The 19677-nt window shown below is 40.0% G+C and overlaps 1 protein-coding gene across 3 annotated transcripts in view; it reads left to right on the forward strand.

The window, feature by feature from the left end:
• SMC5 (structural maintenance of chromosomes 5) overlaps window positions 1-4373 on the forward strand; it is a 105907-nt gene extending 101534 nt beyond the window's left edge. For all 3 annotated transcript variants that reach the window (XM_082633203.1, XM_082633204.1, XM_082633205.1), the window contains 3 exons: window positions 195-374; window positions 454-549; window positions 1707-4373. In XM_082633203.1, the coding sequence (XP_082489329.1) occupies window positions 195-374; window positions 454-549; window positions 1707-1850 (420 nt within the window). In that variant the 3' untranslated portion in view covers window positions 1851-4373. The remainder of the gene's footprint in view (window positions 1-194; window positions 375-453; window positions 550-1706) is intronic.
• Window positions 4374-19677: the final 15304 nt, after the last annotated feature.

The following is a 19677-nucleotide window of genomic DNA, read 5'->3' on the forward strand; positions in this document are numbered from 1 at the left end:
CTGAAACAGTAAAATATTAGAACCACTTACTCCCTGCAAGCTCTAGAGGTCTCCAAGGATCTATTTAGATAAAACTAATATCATGAGGTTTTAAGTTCTTTACTCTTATAATTGATTCAGTCTATTTTCAAAAAATTGTATGAAATTACCAAAGAAAACTCTCACCTTTCATCAACTTTTTAAATGTTTTATAGGAAGACTATGATAAATATGGAATTCGAATTAGAGTCAAATTTCGCAGTAGCACTCAACTACATGAATTAACTCCTCATCATCAAAGTGGAGGTGAAAGAAGTGTTTCTACCATGTTATACTTGATGGCACTTCAGGAGCTTAATAGATGTCCATTCAGAGTAGTTGATGAAATCAATCAGGTATAGCTTATTCTTTTATTGGGTTTCACTGTATCTTGTAATAGATTTAAATCTAATCATTATTATTGTCATTGTTTAGGGAATGGACCCAATCAATGAACGGAGAGTGTTTGAAATGGTTGTAAATACTGCTTGTAAAGAAAACACATCTCAGTATTTCTTTATTACACCAAAGGTAGGTAATAAGTAACCTAAAAATACTCATACTCAGAAGTCCCTCGTGGCTAAAACATGTAGCATATTTTGGCCCAGTATGTAAATATGAGCAGGAACACTCCCAAAATAGAACTAAAAAGATTATAGTAATATTTATATTATTAAAGGGGACAAGTTCCAGTGACATACTTAATCAGAAACCTTGTTATCAGAGGAAGAAACGTAGGAGGCATAGTATTATGTTCTAGAACTGAGATTTCCCCCATGCTTTTGGCACTTATTCTTCCTCTAAAGAAGTTTCTCTTTTAGCACTAAAAAATGACAGGAGAATATAAACCCTAGAACGCTGGTCCTTCTCATTTCTCCAGAAAGGTCTGTTTTGGTGGTGTGCTCTGCCCTTTTTTAATTCACCACTGCCACTGACTTGGCCCAGAGGCAGTCCTAAGTACCCCATGATCTTCATATATTAACTTTGGGAAAAAAAAAAAAAAGAATTATCTTCACAGAGAATTTTCCATAAGCTAGGACCATTACAGTGGGAAATTTTCTTTTGTGGGTCAATTATAAAACTGATGTACAGTAATCAAAGATGTATTTATTAATGTAATCAGATTTTTTAAAACTAAAGTGTTCAATGAAGAATTTCATTGGAAATCCTGTCTTAAATTCAATTTTTTATTGAATAGTATAATCTGTCTTCTTTTTCCAGAAGATACCCTGTGGAGTAGCTAGATCTGTTAATTCCCTATTGTTTACCAAACATGTTGGCCTATAAACCAAACCTCCCTGTTATATATACACTTTTCAGGCTACCAGTCTATCACAGTGCCTCACCATAGAAGTTGCTTGAGAAGTGTTTTGTGGATAAAAGAGTGAAAGTATCCTAGGAAAATTCTGGAGGACACACTTCTCCAGGGTCAACCTAAGAAGTTGTATGATCCCATTTGGCCTATGAATATAGAGGGCTCCCAAGGCATGTTGATGATTCCTTAGGCCACGCTTCAGATGCGCTAATTCAAATGAGGATCACAGTCGGGCAGGGTGTATATTGAATTGAGAACTTAAGAGTTTCATTCAAATTACAAATAAAATATATTTGACTATACACATGTAAGGTTGGAAAGTTGTGCTTCTTAACGGAAAGCATTATATGACAGTTTGTTTTAACACTTACAGCTTCTGCAAAATCTTCCTTATAATGAAAAGATGACGGTGTTATTTGTCTACAATGGTCCTCATATGCTAGAACCAAACAGATGGAATTTAAAGGCTTTCCAAAGGAGGCGGCGCCGTATTACATTCACTCAGCCTTCTCAATAAAGTAAAGGGCAAGAGCTTTGGGACTTTTCTGTTAAATCCTGTATATAAGTGTGGCTCAACTGCATAAAAGTTAGGAGATTCATTAAGACTAAAAGATCAGTTATTTTTGGAAACCCGCTATTAGATACAAATGGGTCGATGAAAAGAGACCATAATAACTTCTTTTTGTGGATCATCATCTGGTAGTAAAAATTAAGTCTTCTTGAGTCTTTAGCACTCTGACCATAAGTCATTGGGGTCCCCATTGTCTTCTTGAGTTCTTAGCCCTCTGACCATAAGTCATTGGGTCCCCATTTTTAAAAGTATTTGCTACTCAAAGGTACAGTGGAAGGGCTTATCAATTACAAGAAGTTTAGTTGACATGGTAACCCTGAGCTTTACTTGCAAAGTAATTTTAACTACTTTTAGAGTCTAAAGATGACTCTACAGCTTAAGTCACAGTTTCTCCCAGTGTTATATTTAATTTTTAAAATCTGATATGGAAATGTCTAATGTATAGTAATAATTTATGGCAAATCTATTCATTTCTTCCTATTAAAAAGATACCTTATCTCCACTAGGAAATGGAATTTTATGAGCCTTTAAAAAAAGTTTTATGAGAGCTTCCCTGGTGGCCCAGTGGTTGAGAGTCCGCCTGCCGATGCAGGGGATACGGGTTCGTGCCCCGGTCCGGGAAGATCCCACATGCCGCGGAGCGGCTAGGCCCGTGAGCCATGGCGGCTGAGCCTGTGCGTCCGGAGAAACTTGATACTGTAACTATATTGGTATCTCAAAGGAGGGAAAAGTATTGGGGTTCAAAAATGGTAGCAGGGCTTCTTTGAAATGCCTCAAGGTGGCCACTAGATGATGCAAAAAATGCAACCAAAAGATTGACAGAGAATAAAATCCAGTGCCGAGGGTTTTTAAAGAATAACCCTGTAAAATGTGGGTAAGGTTTTTTGGGTTTTGGTGGTTTTTTCCTTTTTTTAATTTAAAGTCAATTGTATTTTACATCTTAAATTTCTAAAGCATTTTCATAATTATTTTTAGTAAGATTTTTCTTAAGATTTCATATACTGGTTTCTACAATTTATATTTGAAATTTCTCAGTGTTATGTAAAGAGTGAGGAAAAGCATTGATTTGTTTAAAACCATAATGTTTTTAGAATCTAAGCTTATATAGGTCCTATAAAACTTAGTGTTGATCCTACCCCATTATCTTAGAAAATCTAGTTTAAACTATTCTTTCAGTGTGAAAGAATTAGATGAGAAAATCATTTGTTTATCTTTGCGTTATACTAATTAACAGTGCCAAAACAAATTCTGTTCTTTTAAATATTGTAAAATAACGGACTAGATCAAGGACATATCTTTGAACAATGGACTGGATCTGTGCCGGTAATAACAGAATTATTTTTTTGACTTGGCAGCTTGACTAAATTGAAGAATTGCAGTCAATTTGGGTTTTGTATGTTCTTAAATAGCCACTGAAATTTATATTCTTGTTAGGTCAAAAAATAAACCTCTTACCTGGACATTTTCTCTTTAAAAAGCTATTTTTTTCTTCATAAAAATTTTAAAAGAGCCTTCCCCTCTTAAACTAAGTCTAATGCATATACTATGAAAATATTTTAAAATAACATTTTTACTAGTGCAAACAACTCATGTAAACCTTGAAAACCTTGGTAACATATTAGTAAATGGATGTTACCAAATGTTTTTGTTGTTTAATACTTTGTTTTCCACCAAAGTATCTTTACTAATATGTGCTTGGTGTAGTTTGTTTATTGTCTGAGTTAGTGCCAGTCATCTTATTTCTGCAAAATGATTATCAATGTGAAAAAGGAAGTTTAAAGATTAGGTGTGTTTGAAAATAAAATGGTCAACTACCTTTCAGTTTACATATGCCAATAATTATTCCATACCTTGTTTATAAGCATTTCTCTTTCTAGTGGACAAATACTTGGTTTTACATTGAATGCTGAGCTGTGAAGAATAGTAAGTCTAGCACATTAGTCTCAGCCACTTGAAGCTTCACATATTTTCTGTAAAAGTTGATTTTAATTACATACAAATTGTAAAAACTTCAAATAACAGTCTGATTTGATGAATAAAAAATATTTAAAACCCTAAGGTGCAAGCACGTATTTTTAATGACAAATCTTCATTGATTTTGCCTAAGGAGAGAAATTAAAAGGTTTTTAGCATTAAGTAAAAGGAAAGATTTCTTGCTGCTTTCTAATTGTTTTTTGGACATGTGCTTATTTTCTTTGGAGTATGAATCTTAGTGTGTAAAAAAAAATGTAATTTGAGGGAATTCCCTGGTGGTCCAGTGATTAGGACTCCACGCTTTCACTGCCGAGGGCCCGGGTTCAATCCCTGGTCGGGGAAGTAAGATCCTGCAAGCTGTGCAGTGGTGCAGTGAAGAAAAAAAGTGTAATTTTGTCCTGCTATTTGTGTGTGTGTGTGTGTGTGTGTGTGTGTAATTGGAAAAAAACTCTGTGGGAAATGCTACTTTGTTGGTAATAAATGCATATTTTCATATTCTTTTGGTGTATGTCATTTTAAATGAGAACTGTTTTTATATACTTTGAACCTTCATAAGAGTCATCTTGGTTTTCAGATTTGCTGAAAAGTCTATTGAATGCCTACCATTTACAGAACAGTGTTTGGCTGTCCATATTCAAAAGGATAGAAAATGTAGTCCCTTGTCTGCCTGCAAGGAAATTAGTCTAAATGAATCAAGAAATAAAAGAAAAAAAGGTTTAAGCCACCCAAAGAAACCAGTTAGAAGGCAAGTATAAATATTTTTAGGTTGAAACCTTAGATGGCCTGCAAGAGAGCCTTGAATATGTCATCTTTACTTATGTGTCTATGTACCTAGTTAAACTTCAGCCACTCTGTTACTCGAGAGGGGGAGGGTGAATACTGGGGACAAGCAGGAGCCTCTGCCACAGACCCAAGGAGATAACTGATTACCCTATGGCCTATTGACAGTGTTTTCAGAGAAAAGACTTGGTAGGTTTTCCATCACACTCATAAAAATCCAGTTGTCACAGCCTTCAAGATTTCTGCATATCTCCCCACTCTACCCTGATCTAAAATAGCATCCCTAAGCTGCTCAGCTGTGCTCTTACCCTGGTTTCTCTTCATAGCATTTATCACTACTTATCATTATGTATTTTGTTCCTTGTCTGTCTTCTTCACTAGAATATGAGTTCTCTGGACACTTTTTTGTGTTGATTGCTACCTCCCCAGGACATAGAAAAATGCTTATCAGTACATAGTAAGCACTCAGTAACTGTAGCATGAATGAATGCCCTTTCTCCCAACACTGACAGATATTTGAGCATATTTATTCCATTATTCATGTAGTCAATCCTTATTTACGTGTACCACTGGGAAAGCACTATGCTGTGTATTTTGAATAAAAAATAGAGCCTGCATGATTCCACTGTCAAGAAACTTAAGTTTAGGGTAGAGATTCCGGTTCAAGATGGCAAACCCCATCTTGAAGATCTTGAACTCACCTTTTCCCACAGACACACTGAGTCTACAGCTACATATGGAAAATTCCTCTTAAAAAAAACCTAAAGGCTGGCTGAGTGATGACTACACATCAGGCAAGCAAGAAAATCACATCGAAGAGGGTAGGAGAGGCTGGAACACAGACTCACCATAAGCCCCACCCCTGGCGGGCCCCAAATTGGAAGAGAACTCAAAACCTGGAGCTTCTTGATGAGGAGTGAAGGGCTTGAACCCCATATCAGGCACCCCAACTTTTAAGACCTACACCTGAAAGACAAGCCACAATCTAATTTTGGTAACCATTGGGGCTTATGTCCCAAGACCCAAACTAGTGATCTGAAAAATGGCTCTTAAAAGGCTGGTGTGCTCAAACTCACCAACCCCAAGGCCCAGCTTAGAAGCAACATATCACAACCAGACATAAAGTGAAGAAGGCTCACCTGCTTGAACTGAAGCATCAGCCTTCCTGAGGGCAGGCATCTACTTTGACATGCACATCCGGGAGCTGGCTAGGACATTCTGGGGACAGACACTGGCAAATGCTATTTTCATGCTCTGCCTTTGCCATGCTCCAGAGCACAAGTGTCTCTCGGGTGACAGCTTTCACATGCAACTGATGCCCTTATTTTGCTGGCCACTGCCTGGAGAACACCTCTTGATCTCCTAGCTCTGGAGGCCAGGGCAGCTTGTGTTCCTGGTCCCATGGGACTATAAGAATCAGTGTCACCAGAAAAGTCTGGTGCCCCAATTTTTGTGGCTGCTGCCAGCGAGCACCTCTATACTGCCTGACTCTGGTAACCATGGGGCCTATGCCAGTGGGTCCCACAGGACAATAATCAATGGAGAAAGAGTTCTTAAATAGCTACCATCCCCAGAGAATGACAAGAGGCAGCAGATCCAGGAGCTCAGTCTGTGCAGAAGGCCTATTAAAAATCATGGCTGCAGCCTGAGGGTCTGGGAGAGGGGGTACTATCTTCAAGTTCTCCCATTGCCATGCTCCAGAGTGCCAGTGTCTCCCAGAGGGGAGCTTTACACATGTCTGGTACCCTGGTTTTTATATCCGGTCCTCACTTTTTGCAGCTTCTGCCCAAGAGACAGCCCTTGATTGGCTGGCTGTGATGGCCAGGGGGGCTTGCATTCCTGGGCCCCACAGGACTGTGGCTATCACAGAGACGGTTCTTGGCAGAACACTGCACACAGAGCAGACTGAAATATACCCTCACCCCAGTCTTTCTGTGAAGTAGGCCTCTTGTCCTGGAGCTTTGGCCTGAGAAGCAGGCTTCAAACTTGGCACACATCGAGTAGCCTACACAAAGTTCTCAAGGTATATAGGCTATGGATGCCTTCCTGGTGCTCTCCCTCTGCCTTGCTCCAGCTTGCTGGTATCTCCCAAAAAAGAGCTTATACACTTGTCTGGAGCCACAGCTTTTTGCCACACAGGGATACCTCCAGATTTCCTGGCTCTGGCAGCCAACAGGGTTTCCACTTGGAGTCCCACAGGACTACATACATTTCCATAGTATTAAAAGCTGCTGCCTGAGGATCTGGCTTCCTATCAGCCTGAATCTAGGTAGTGAGAACCTCCCCCTGGGACATGGACAGGTCTTGGCACACCCTCAACTACTAGGAGCTATTAACAATATAATACGTGCTTGGACAATCACAAAGGTTTGAGAGGAAACCAAAGGCTAAGGCAGGGTTGAACAACTTTCATCTGCTACACAAGGCCATTCCTTTAGGACTGAGAGAAGTGGTGGTTTTATCTACTGCACACAGGGAGTCAAGAAAACGAAGGAACAGAGGAATATGTTCCAAACAAAATTACAAGATAAAAGCTCAGGGGGAAAAAAGGCTTAATAAAATGGAGATAAGTAATTTATGTGATAAAGGGTTGAAAGTAATGACTATGAAGATGCTCAACAAACAGGAGTAGAATAAATGAACACAGAACTTCAACAAAGAGTTGGAAAACATAAGAAGGTATCAAATAGAAGTCACAGAGCTGAAGAATATAACTGAACTGAAAAGTACACTAGAGGGTTCAGCAAGAGACTAAATAAAGTAGAAGAAATAATCAGCTAACCCGAAGACAAGGCAGTGGAATTCTCCCTATCAGACCAGCACGAGGGGAAAAAAATGAAAAAAAGAAGATAGTTTAAGGACTTAGGGAACCATCAAATGGGTAACATTCACGTTATAGGGCTCCCAGAAGGAGAAGAGAGAAAGGCAGAAAAATTATTTGAAGAAACAATAGCTGAAAAGTTCCCTAAATTGAGGAAGAAAACAGCAATCAGATACAAGAAGGCTAGAGAGTTCCAAATAAGAGGAACCCAAAGAGATCCACACCAAGACACATTTTCTTAAAATGTCAAAGGTTAAAGATAAGGAGAGAATCTTAAAAGCAATAAGAGAAGGCCAACTTGCTACATACAAGAGAATCCTCATAAGACTATCAGCAGATTTTACAGCAGAAATTTTGTAGGCCAGAAGGGAATGGCACTCTTTCAAAGTGCTGAAAGAAAAACAAAAAACAAACAAAAACTTCCAACAAAGAATACTGTACCTGACAATGTTATCATTCAGAATTAAAGGAGAGAGAAAGAGTTTTCCAGAGAAACTAAAAGGAGTTTATCACCACTAAACTGGTCTTATAAAAATGTTAGTGGGGGGCTTCCGTGGTGGCGCAGTGGTTGGGAGTCCGCCTGCCGATGCAGGGGACGCGGGTTCGTGCCCTGGTCCGGGAGGATCCCACATGCCGCGGAGCCGCTGGGCCCGTGAGCCATGGCCACTGAGCCTGCGCGTCCGGAGCCTGTGCTCCGCAATGGGAGAGGCCACTACAGTGAGAGGCCCGCATACCGCAAAAAAAAAAAAAAAAATGTTAGTGGGACTTCTTTAAGCTGAAAAGAAACGGTATTAATTAGTAACAAAATATATGAAAGAATAAATCTCACTGGAAAGATAAATATAGAAAAGGATTAATCACTTTTAAAGCTAGTATGAAGGTTAAAAGACAAAAGTAAAATAACTGATTACAATAAGTAACACAAGATAAAATATATAAATGTAATATCAAAAACATAGAAGTTGGTGGGTTGGAATAGAGTAAAAAATGTAGAGCTTTAAAGTGAGATCAGTCTTAAGTTGTTATTGACTTAAATAAGGCTCTTACAGACATAAGTTGTTACATGTAAGCCTCATGGTAACAAAAGGCAAAATTTTGTAGTAGATAAATAAAAGATAAAGAGAAAGGAATTTAAGTCTACCAGTAAAGAAAGTCATCAAACCACAAAGGAGGAGAAGAAGATGAGAACAGAGAGGAACTACAGAACAACCAAAAAACAATGAACAAGTGGCCATAAGTTCCTACCTATCGATAATTTAAGTGTAAATGAACTAAATTCTCCAATCAAAGACATGGAGTGGATGAATGGATTAAGAAAAACAAGACCCATCTATATACTGTCTACAAGAGACTCACTTCAGATTTATAGACACACCCAGACTGAAAATGAATCAGTGGAAAAAGATATTTATTCCATGCAAATGAAAACAACAAAAGCAGGGGTAGCTATACTTATATCAGGCAAAATAGACTTTAAAACAAAGAATGTTATGAGAGACAAAGAAGGGCATTCCAGAATGATAAAGAGGTCAATCCAACTAGGGGACATAATATTTGTACACCCAACATAGTAGCACCTAAATGTAAAAAGCATATATTAAAGACCTAAAGGGAGAAATAGACAACAATACAATAATAATAGGAGGCTTTAATACCCCACTTATGTCAATGGATAGATCATCTAGGCAGAAAATCAATGAAGAAGCCACAGCCTTAAATGACAAATTAGATCAGGTGAACTTAACAGATATATACAGAACATTCCATCCCAAAGCAGCAGTATACACATTCTTCTCAAGTACACATGGAACATTCTCCAGGATAAATCATATGTTAGGCCACTAAACAAGTCTTAATAAATTTAGGAGAACTGAAGTCATATCAAGCATCTCTTCTGACCACAGCAGTATAAAACTAGAAATCAATTACATGAAGAAAACTGGAAAATGCAAAAATATGTAGAGATTAAACAAGATACTACTGAACAATCAATGGGTCAAAGAAGTCAAAAGAAAAAAAATACCTTGAGGGACTTCCCTGGTGGCACAGTGGTTAAGAATCTGCCTGCCAATGCAGGGGACATGGGTTTGATCCCTGGTCCGGGAAGATCCCACATGCTGTGGAGCAACTAAGCTCATGTGCCACAACTACTGAAGCCCATGCACTCTAAAGCCCACGTGCTGCAACTACTGAGTGCACGTGCTGCAACTACTGAAGCCCGCATGCTCCAGGGCCCGTGTGCCACAACTACTGAGCCCACGTGCTGCAACTACTGAAGCTTGTGCACCTAGAGCCGTGCTCTGCAACGAGAGAAGCCACTGCAATGAGAAGCCTGTGAACCACAATGAAGAATAGCTCCCACTTGGTGCAACTAGAGAAAGCCTGCATGCAGCAATGAAGACCCAATGCAGCCAAAAATAAAGATTAAAATGTAAAAATTTTTTAAGAATACATTGAGACCAAAAAAAAAAAAAGAAACAGAATATACCAAAATTTATGGGTTGCAGCAAAAGCAGTTAAAGAGGGAAGTTCATAGCTATAAATGCATACCTCAAACAACAAGAAAAGTCTCAGACAACCTAACTATATACCTCAAGGAACTAGAAAAAGCAGAACAAACAAAGACCAAAGTTAGTAAAAGGAAGGAAAAAACAAAGATCAGAGCAAAAATAAATAGAGACTAAAAAGACAATAAAAAAGATCAAGGGAACTAAGGGCTGCTTTTTGGAAAGATAAACAAAATTGACAAAACTTTAGCTAGGGGGCCCCGGAGGAAGATGGCGGAAGAGTAAGACGCGGAGATCACCTTCCTCCCCACAGATACATCAGAAATTCATCTACACGTGGAACAACTCCTACAGAACACCTATTGAACGCTGACAGAAGACCTCAGACCCCCCAAAAGGCAAGAAACTCCCCACATACCTGGGTAGGGCAAAAGAAAAAAAGAATAAACAGAGACAATAGGATAGGGACGGGACCTGCACCAGTGGGAGGGAGCCGTGAAGGAGGGAAGGTTTCTACACACTACAAGCCCCTTCGCGGGCGGAGACTGCAGGTGGCGGAGGGGGAAAGCTTCGGAGTAGCGGAGGAGAGCACAGCAACAGGGGTGTGGAGGGCAAAGCGGAGAGATTCCGGCACAGAGGATCGGTGCCCTCAGGCACTCACCAGCCCGAGAGGCTTGTCTGCTCGGCCGCCGTGGCGGGGGGGCTGGGAGCTGAGGCTCGGGTATCGGCTTTCAGTCAGAGCGCAGGGAGAGGACTGGGGCTGGCAGCAGGAAGAGAGCCTGAAGGGGTTAGTGCACCACGGCTAGCCCGGAGGGAGTCCGGGGAAAGGGTCTGGAGCTGCCGAAGAGGCAAGAGACTTTTTTCCCTTTTGTTTCCTGGTGCGCGAGGAGAGGGCATTAAGAGGGCTGCTTAGGGAAGCGCCGGAGACAGGCGCGAGCCGCGGGTAAGGCGCGGACCTCGGAGACGGGCGTGGGCGGCCGCCGCGGCCGTCGCCGCCGACGCGGCCCGCCACGGCGGCCCGCCGCCGCCGACGCCCGCCGCCGCGGGGCCTGTGTGCGGGCGCGGGTCGCTGTCCGCCCCGCCTTCCGGGGGGCCTGTGCACCCCGCCACTGCCGGGGTCCCGAGACCCGGGGACGGCTTTCCCGGTAAAGCGCACGGAGCGCCACGGGCTGCTGCAACGTCACGCCGGCCTCTGCCGCCGCAGGCCCGCCCCACACTGCGCGCCCCTCCCTCCCCTCTGCCTGAGTGAGCCAGAGCCCCCGAATCAGCGGCTCCTTTAAACCCGTCCTGTCTGAGCGAAGAACGGACGCCCTCCGGCGACCTACGCACAGAGGCGGGGCCGGGTCCAAGGCTGAGACCCGGGAGCTGTGAGAGCAGAGACAGGGAAATCTCTCTGTGCAGTCTCAGAGGCAGCGGATTAAAGCTCCACGGTCCATTTGATGTGCCCTGCGTCTGTGGAGTGCATGAATGGACAGCGAATCATCCCAAATTGAGGAAGTGGACTTTGAGGACGAGATTTAAGACTTTCCCCCCTTTTCCTCTTTTTACAACGAATTATTCCAAATTGAGGAGGTGGACTTGGAGAGCAAGATTTTTGATTTTTCCCCCTGCTCTCTTTTTGTGAATGTGTATGTGTAATCTTCTGTGTAAGATTCTCTCTGTATAGCTTTGCTTCCACCATATGTCCCAGGGTTCTATAGGTCCTTTTTTTTTTTTTTCAATAATTACTTTCTAATTTTAATAACGCTACTATATTTCATACTTTATTCTAATTTACTTTACCTGCTCTTTCTTTTTTTTCCTACCTTCCCTTCCTCCCTCCCTCCCTCCGCTCCTCCTTTCCTTCTTTCTTCTTTCCTCCCTCCCTCCCACCCTTCTTCTTTCCACTTTCTTTTTCTTTCCTTCCTCCCTCCCTCCCTCCTGTCTTTCTTTCTTTCTTTCCTTCCTCCCTCCCTCCCTTCTTCCATTCACTCTTCCTTTTGCTTTCATTCCTCCCTCCCTTCCTCCTTTCTTTCCTTCTTTCTTTCCATCCTTCCTCCCTCCCTCCTTTCTTCCTTCCTTCCTTCCTTTCTTCCCTTCTTCCTTTCTTTCCCTCTCTCTTTCTTTCTTCTACTAATTCTTTCTCTCTACCTTTTCTCCCTGTTATTCTGAGCCGGGTGGATGAAAGGCTCTTGGTGCTGCAGCCAGGAGCCAGTGCTGTGCCTCTGAAGTGGGAGAGCCAACTTCAGGACACGGGTCCACAAGAGACCTCCCAGCTCCACATAATATCAAGCAGCGAAAATCTCCCAGAGATCTCCATCCCAACACCAGCACCCAGCTTCAGTCAACGACCAGCAAGCTACAGTGCTGGTCACCCTATGCAAAGCAACTAGCAAGGCAGGAACACAACCCCACCCATTAGCAGAGAGGCTACCTAAAAACATAATAAGGCAATAGGCACCCCAAAACACACCACCAGACGTGGACCTGTCCCCCAGAAAGACAAGATCGAGCCTCAACCACCAGAACACAGGCATTAGTCCCCCCCACCAGGAAGCCTACACAACCTACTGAAACAACCTTAGCCACTGGGGTCAGACACCAAAAACAACGGGAACTACGAATCTACAGCCTGCAAAAAGGAGACCCCAAACACAGTAACATAAGCAAAATGAGAAGACAGAAAAACACACAGCAGGTGAAGGAGCAAGATAAAAACCTACCAGACCTAACAAATGAAGAGGTAATAGGCAGTCTACCTGAAAAAGAATTCAGAATAATGATAGTAAAGCTGATCCAAGATTCTATTTCCAAGATCCATAATCTTGGAAATAGAATAGACAAAATGCAAGAAACAGTTAACAAGGACCTAGAAGAACTAAAGATGAATCAAGCATCGATTAAAAACACAATAAATGAAATGAAAAATACTCTAGATGGGATCAATAGCAGAATAACTGAGGCAGAAGAACGGATAAGTGAGGTGGAAGATAAAATAGTGGAAATAACTGATGCAGAGCAAAATAAAGAAAAAAGAATGAAAAGAACAGAGGACAGTCTCAGAGACCTCTGGGACAACATTAAACGCACCAACATTCGAATTATAGGGGTTCCAGAAGAAGAAGAGAAAAAGAAAGGGACTGAGAAAATATTTGAAGACATTATAGTTGAAAACTTCCCCAATATGGGAAAGGAAATAGTTAATCAAGTCCAGGAGGCACAGAGAGTCCCATACAGAATAAATCCAAGGAGAAATACACCAAGACACATATTAATCAAACTGTCAAAAATTAAACACAAAGAAATCATATTAAAAGCAGCAAGGCAAAAACAACAAATAACACACAAGGGAATCCCCATCAGGTTAACAGCTGATCTCTCAGCAGAAACTCTACAAGCCAGAAGGGAGTGGCAGGACATAATTAAAGTGATGAAGGAGAGAAACCTGCAACCAAGATTACTCTACCCAGCAAGGATCTCATTCAGATTTGATGGAGAAATTAAAACGTTTACAGACAAGCAAAAGCTGAGAGAGTTCAGCACCACCAAACCAGCTCTACAACAAATGCTAAAGGAACTTCTCTAGGCAAGAAGCACAACAGAAGGAATATACCTACAATAACAACCCAAAGCAATTAAGGAAATGGGAATAGGAACATACATATCAATAATTACCTTAAATGTAAATGGACTAAATGCTCCCACCAAAAGACACAGAGTGGCTGAATGGATACAAAAACAAGACCCATATATATGCTGTCTACAAGAGACCCACTTCAGACCTCGAGACACATACAGATTGAAAGTAAGGGGATGGAAAAAGATATTCCATGCAAATGGAAACCAAAAAAAAGCTGGAGTAGCAATTCTCATATCAGACAAAATAGACTTTAAAATAAAGACTATTAGAAGAGACAAAGAAAGACACTACATAACGATAAAGGGATCGATCCAAGAAGAAGATATAACAATTGTAAATATTTATGCACCCAACATAGGAGCACCTCAATACATACGGCAAATACTAACAGCCATAAAAGGGGAAATCGACAGTAACACAATCATAGTAGGGGACTTTAACACCCCACTTTCATCAATGGACAGATCATCCAAAATGAAAATAAATAAGGAAACACAAGCTTTAAATGATACATTAAACAAGATGGACTTAGTTGATATTTATAGGACATTACATCCAAAAACAACAGAATACACATTTTTCTCAAGTGCTCATGGAACATTCTCCAGGATAGATCATATCTTGGGTCACAAATCAAGGCTTGGTAAATTTAAGAAAATTGAAATTGTATCAAGTATCTTTTCCGACCACAATGCTATGAGACTAGACATCAATTACAGGAAAAGATCTGTAAAAAATACAAACACATGGAGGCTAAACAATACACTACTCAATAACGAAGTGATCACTGAAGAAATCAAAGAGGAAATTAAAAAATACCTAGAAACAAATGACAATGGAGACACGACGACCCAAAACCTATGGGACGCAGCAAAAGCAGTTCTAAGGGGGAAGTTTATAGCAATACAATCCCACCTTAAGAAACAGGAAACATTTCGAGTAAACAACCTGACCCTGCACCTAAAGCAATTAGAGAAAGAAGAACAAAAAACCCCCAAAACTAGCAGAAGGAAAGAAATCATAAAGATCAGATCAGAAATAAATGAAAAAGAAATGAAGGAAACGATAGCAAAGATCAACCAAACTAAAAGCTGGTTCTTTGAGAAGATAAACAAAATTGACAAACCATTAGCCAGACTCATCAAGAAAAGAAGGGAGAAGACTCAAATCAATAGAATTAGAAATGAAAAAGGAGAAGTAACAACTGACACTGCAGAAATACAAACGATCATGAGAGATTACTATAAGCAACTCTATGCCAATAAAATGGACAACCTGGAAGAAATGGACAAATTCTTAGAAATGCACAACCTGCCAAGACTGACTCAGGAAGAAATAGAAAATATGAATAGACCAATCACAAGCACTGAAATTGAAACTGTGATTAAAAATCTTCCATCAAACAAAAGCCCAGGACCAGATGGCTTCACAGGCGAATTCTATCAAACATTTAGAGAAGAGCTAACACCTATCCTTCTCAAACTCTTCCAAACAATATCAGAGGAAAGAACACTCCCAAACTCATTCTATGAGGCCACCATCACCTTGATACCAAAACCAGGCAAGGATGTCACAAAGAAAGAAAACTACAGGCCAATATCACTGATGAACATAGATGCAAAAATCCTCAATAAGGGCTTCCCTGGTGGCGCAGTGGTTGGGAGTCCGCCTGCCGATGCGGGGGACACGGGTTCGTGCCCCGGTCTGGGAGGATCCCACATGCCGCGGAGCGGTTGGTCCTGTGAGCCGTGGCCACTGAGCCTGCGCGTCCGCAATGGGAGAGGCCACAACAGTGAGAGGCCCGCATACCGCAAAAAAAAAAAAAAAAAAAATCCTCAATAAAATACTAGCAAACAGAATCCAACAGCATATTAAAAGGATCATACACCATGATCAAGTGGGGTTTATTCCAGGAATGCAAGGATTCTTCAATATACGCAAATCAATCAATGTGATACACCATATTAACAAGTTGAAGGAGAAAAACCATATGATCATCTCAATAGATGCAGAGAAAGCTTTCGACAAAATTCAACACCCATTTATGATAAAAACCCTGCAGAAAGTAGGCATAGAGGGATCTTTCCTCAACATAATAAAGGCCATATATGACAAACCCACAGCCAACATTGTCCTCAATGGTGAAAAACTGAAACCATTTCCACTAAGATCAGGAACAAGACAAGGTTGCCCACTCTCACCACTCTTATTCAACATAGTTTTGGAAGTTTTAGCCACAGCAATCAGAGAAGAAAAGGAAATAAAAGGAATCCAAATCGGAAAAGAAGAAGTAAAGCTGTCACTGTTTGCAGATGACATGATACTGTACATAGAGAATCCTAAAGATGCTACCGAAAAACTACTAGAGCTAATCAATGAATTTGGTAAAGTAGCAGGATACAAAATTAATGTACAGAAATCTCTGGCATTCCTGTACACGAATGATGAAAAATCTGAAAATGAAATCAAGAAAACACTCCCATTTACCATTGCAACAAAAAGAATAAAATATCTAGGAATAAACCTACCTAAGGAGACAAAAGACCTGTATGCAGAAAATTATAAGACACTGATGAAAGAAATTAAAGAAGATACAAATAGATGGAGAGATATACCATGCTCCTGGATTGGAAGAATCAATATTGTGAAAATGACTGTACTACCCAAAGCAATCTACAGATTCAATGCAATCCCTATCAAACTACCACTGGCATTTTTCACAGAACTAGAACAAAAAATTTCAAAATTTGTTTGGAAAAACAAAAGACCCCGAATAGCCAAAGCAATCTTGAGAACGAAAAACGGAGCTGGAGGAATCAGGCTCCCTGACTTCAGACTATACTACAAAGCTACAGTAATTAAGACAGTGTGGTACTGGCATAAAAACAGAAAGATAGATCAGTGGATCAGGATAGAAAGCCCAGAGATAAACCCATGCACATATGGCCAACTTATCTTTGATAAAGGAGGCAGGAATGTACAGTGGAGAAAGGACAGCCTCTTCAATAAGTGGTGCTGGGAAAACTGGACAAGGACATGTAAAAGTTTGAGATTAGATCATTCCCTAACACCATACACAAAAATAAGCTCAAAATGGATTAAAGACTTAAATGTAAGGCCAGAAACTATCAAACTCTTAGAGGAAAACATAGGTAGAACACTCTATGACATAAATCACAGCAAGATCCTTTTGGACCCACCTCCTAGAGAAATGGAAATAAAAACAAAGATAAACAAATGGGACCTAATGAAACTTCAAAGCTTTTGCACAGCAAAGGAAACCATAAACAAGACCAAAAGACAACCCTCAGAATGGGAGAAAATATTTGCAAATGAAGCAACTGACAAAGGATTAATCTCCAAAATTTATAAACAGCTCATGCAGCTCAATAGCAAAAAAACAAACAACCCAATCCAAAAATGGGCAGAAGACTTAAATAGGCATTTCTCCAAAGAAGATATACAGACTGCCAACAAACACATGAAAGAATGCTCAACATCATTAATCATCAGAGAAATGCAAATCAAAACTACAATGAGATATCATCTCACACCAGTCAGAATGGCCATCATCAAGAAATCTAGAAACAATAAATGCTGGAGAGGGTGTGGAAAAAAGGGAACACTCTTGCACTGCTGGTGGGAATGTGAATTGGTACAGCCACTATGGAGAACGGTATGGAGGTTCCTTAAAAAACTAAAAATAGAACTACCATATGACCCAGCAATCCCACTACTAGGCATATACCCTGAGAAAACCATAATTCAAAAAGAGACATGTACCAAAATGTTCATTGCAGCTCTATTCACAATAGCCTGGAGCTGGAAACAACCTAAGTGTCCATCATCGGATGAATGGATAAAGAAGATGTGGCACATATATACAATGGAATATTACTCAGCCATAAAAAGAAACGAAACTGAGCTATTTGTAATGAGGTGGATAGACCTAGAGTCTGTCATACAGAGTGAAGTAAGTCAGAAAGAGAAAGACAAATACCGTATGCTAACACACATATACGGAATTAAAAAAAAAAATGGCATGAAGAACCTAGGGGTAAAACGGGAATAAAGACACAGACCTACTTGAGAATGGACTACTTGAGGATATGGGGAGGGGGAAGGGTAAGCTGTGACAAAGCGAAAGAGAGGCATGGACATATATACACTACCAAACGTGGGGTAGATAGATGGTGGGAAGCGGACGCATGGCACAGGGAGATCAGCTCGGTGCTTTGTGACCGCCTGGAGGGGTGGGATGGGGAGGGTGGGAGGGAGGGAGATGCATGAGGGAAGGGATGTGGGAACAGATGTATGTGTATGACTGATTCACTTTGTTATAAAGCAGAAACTAATAAAAAAATAAAAAATAAAAAATAAATAAAAAAAAATTAAAAAAAAACTTTAGCTAGACACACGAAGAGAAAAAAGAGGACTCAAATAAAATCAGAAATGGAAGTGGTATCAATTATGTAATATAATCAATTATAATTGATACCACAGAAATACAAAAGATTAGAAGAGACCAATACAAACAATTATACACCAACAGATTGGATGATCTAGAAGAAATGGATAAACTACTAGAAACATACAACCTTTCAAGGCAGCTGTGAAGAAATAGAAAATCTTAACAGACCGATTACTAGTAACAAGATTGTATCAATAATCAAAAAGTCCCCAACAAACAAAAGTTCAGGATTAAGTGGCTTCATTGGTGAATTTTACCAAACATTCTAAGAAGAAATATTACCAACCCTTTTCAAACTCTTCCAGAAAATAGAAGAGGAGGGAACTCTTCCAAACTCAATGTATGAGGCCAGCATTACCCTGATACCAAAACCAGACAAGGATGCCACAAGAAAAGAAATTTTCAGGCCAATGTCCCTAATGAACACAGATCTAAAAATCCTCAACTAAATATTAGCAAACCAAATTCAACAGTACATTAAAAGGATCCAGTGGGATTTATATCAGGGATGCAAGGATGTTTCAATGTCCACATTAACAAAATGAGTGGTAAAAATCATACGATCATCTCATTAGATGCAGAAAAACATTTGACTGAATTCAACATCTATTCATGATAAAAACTCTCAACAAAGTGGGGATAGAGGAAACATACCTCAACATAACAAAGACCATATATGACAGACCTACAGCTAACATCATATTCAACAGTATAATGCTAAAAGCTTTTTCTCTAAGATCAGGAACAAGACAAGGATGCCCACTTCCACGACTTTTATTCTACATAGTATTGAAAGTCCTAACTAGAGCAATTAAGCAAGAAAATGGAATAAAAGGCATCCAAATTGGAAAGAAAGAACTAAAACTCACTATTTACAGATGACAATACAATACGTAGAAAACCCTTAAGACTCTACCAAAAAACTGATAGAACTAATAAATGCATTCAGTAACGTTTCAGGATACAGGATCAATGCAAAAACTCTCTTACATTTTTATATCCTAATAATGAACTATCAGAAAAAGAAATGAAGAAAACAATCCTTTTTACAATTACATCAAAAAGAATAAAATACCTAGCAATAAATTTAACCAAGGAGGTGAAAGACATGTATACTGAAAAGTACAAAATGTTAATGAAAGAAACTGAACACAACACAAATAAAAATATACCCTGTGCTAATGGATTGGAAGAATATTGTTAAAATGTCCGTACTACACAAAGCCATCTACTAAATAAAATTCCTAACGAAATTCCAATGACATTTTTCACAGAAATAGAACAAACAATCCTAAAATTCGTATAGAACCACAAAAGACACTGAATAGCCAAAGCAAACTTGAGAAAGAAGAACAAAGCTGGAGGCATCACACTCCCTGATTTCAAACTAGAGTTGGCTCTTCAACAATGGAGGGGTTAAGGGCACCAACATACCACACAGTCATCTGTGTGTATAACTTCAGTCAGCCCTCCATATCTGCAGTTCCACACTGATTATGCAGTACTGTAGTATGTACTTAGTGAAAAATCCAGGTTATAAGTGAATCCATGCAGTTCAAACCCATGTTGTTCAAGGGTCCACTTATATTACAAAGTTATAG

The sequence above is a fragment of the Mesoplodon mirus genome (assembly GCF_964341445.2).
Source record: "Mesoplodon mirus genome assembly, chromosome: 1".
Taxonomy (NCBI): Eukaryota; Metazoa; Chordata; class Mammalia; order Artiodactyla; family Ziphiidae; genus Mesoplodon; species Mesoplodon mirus.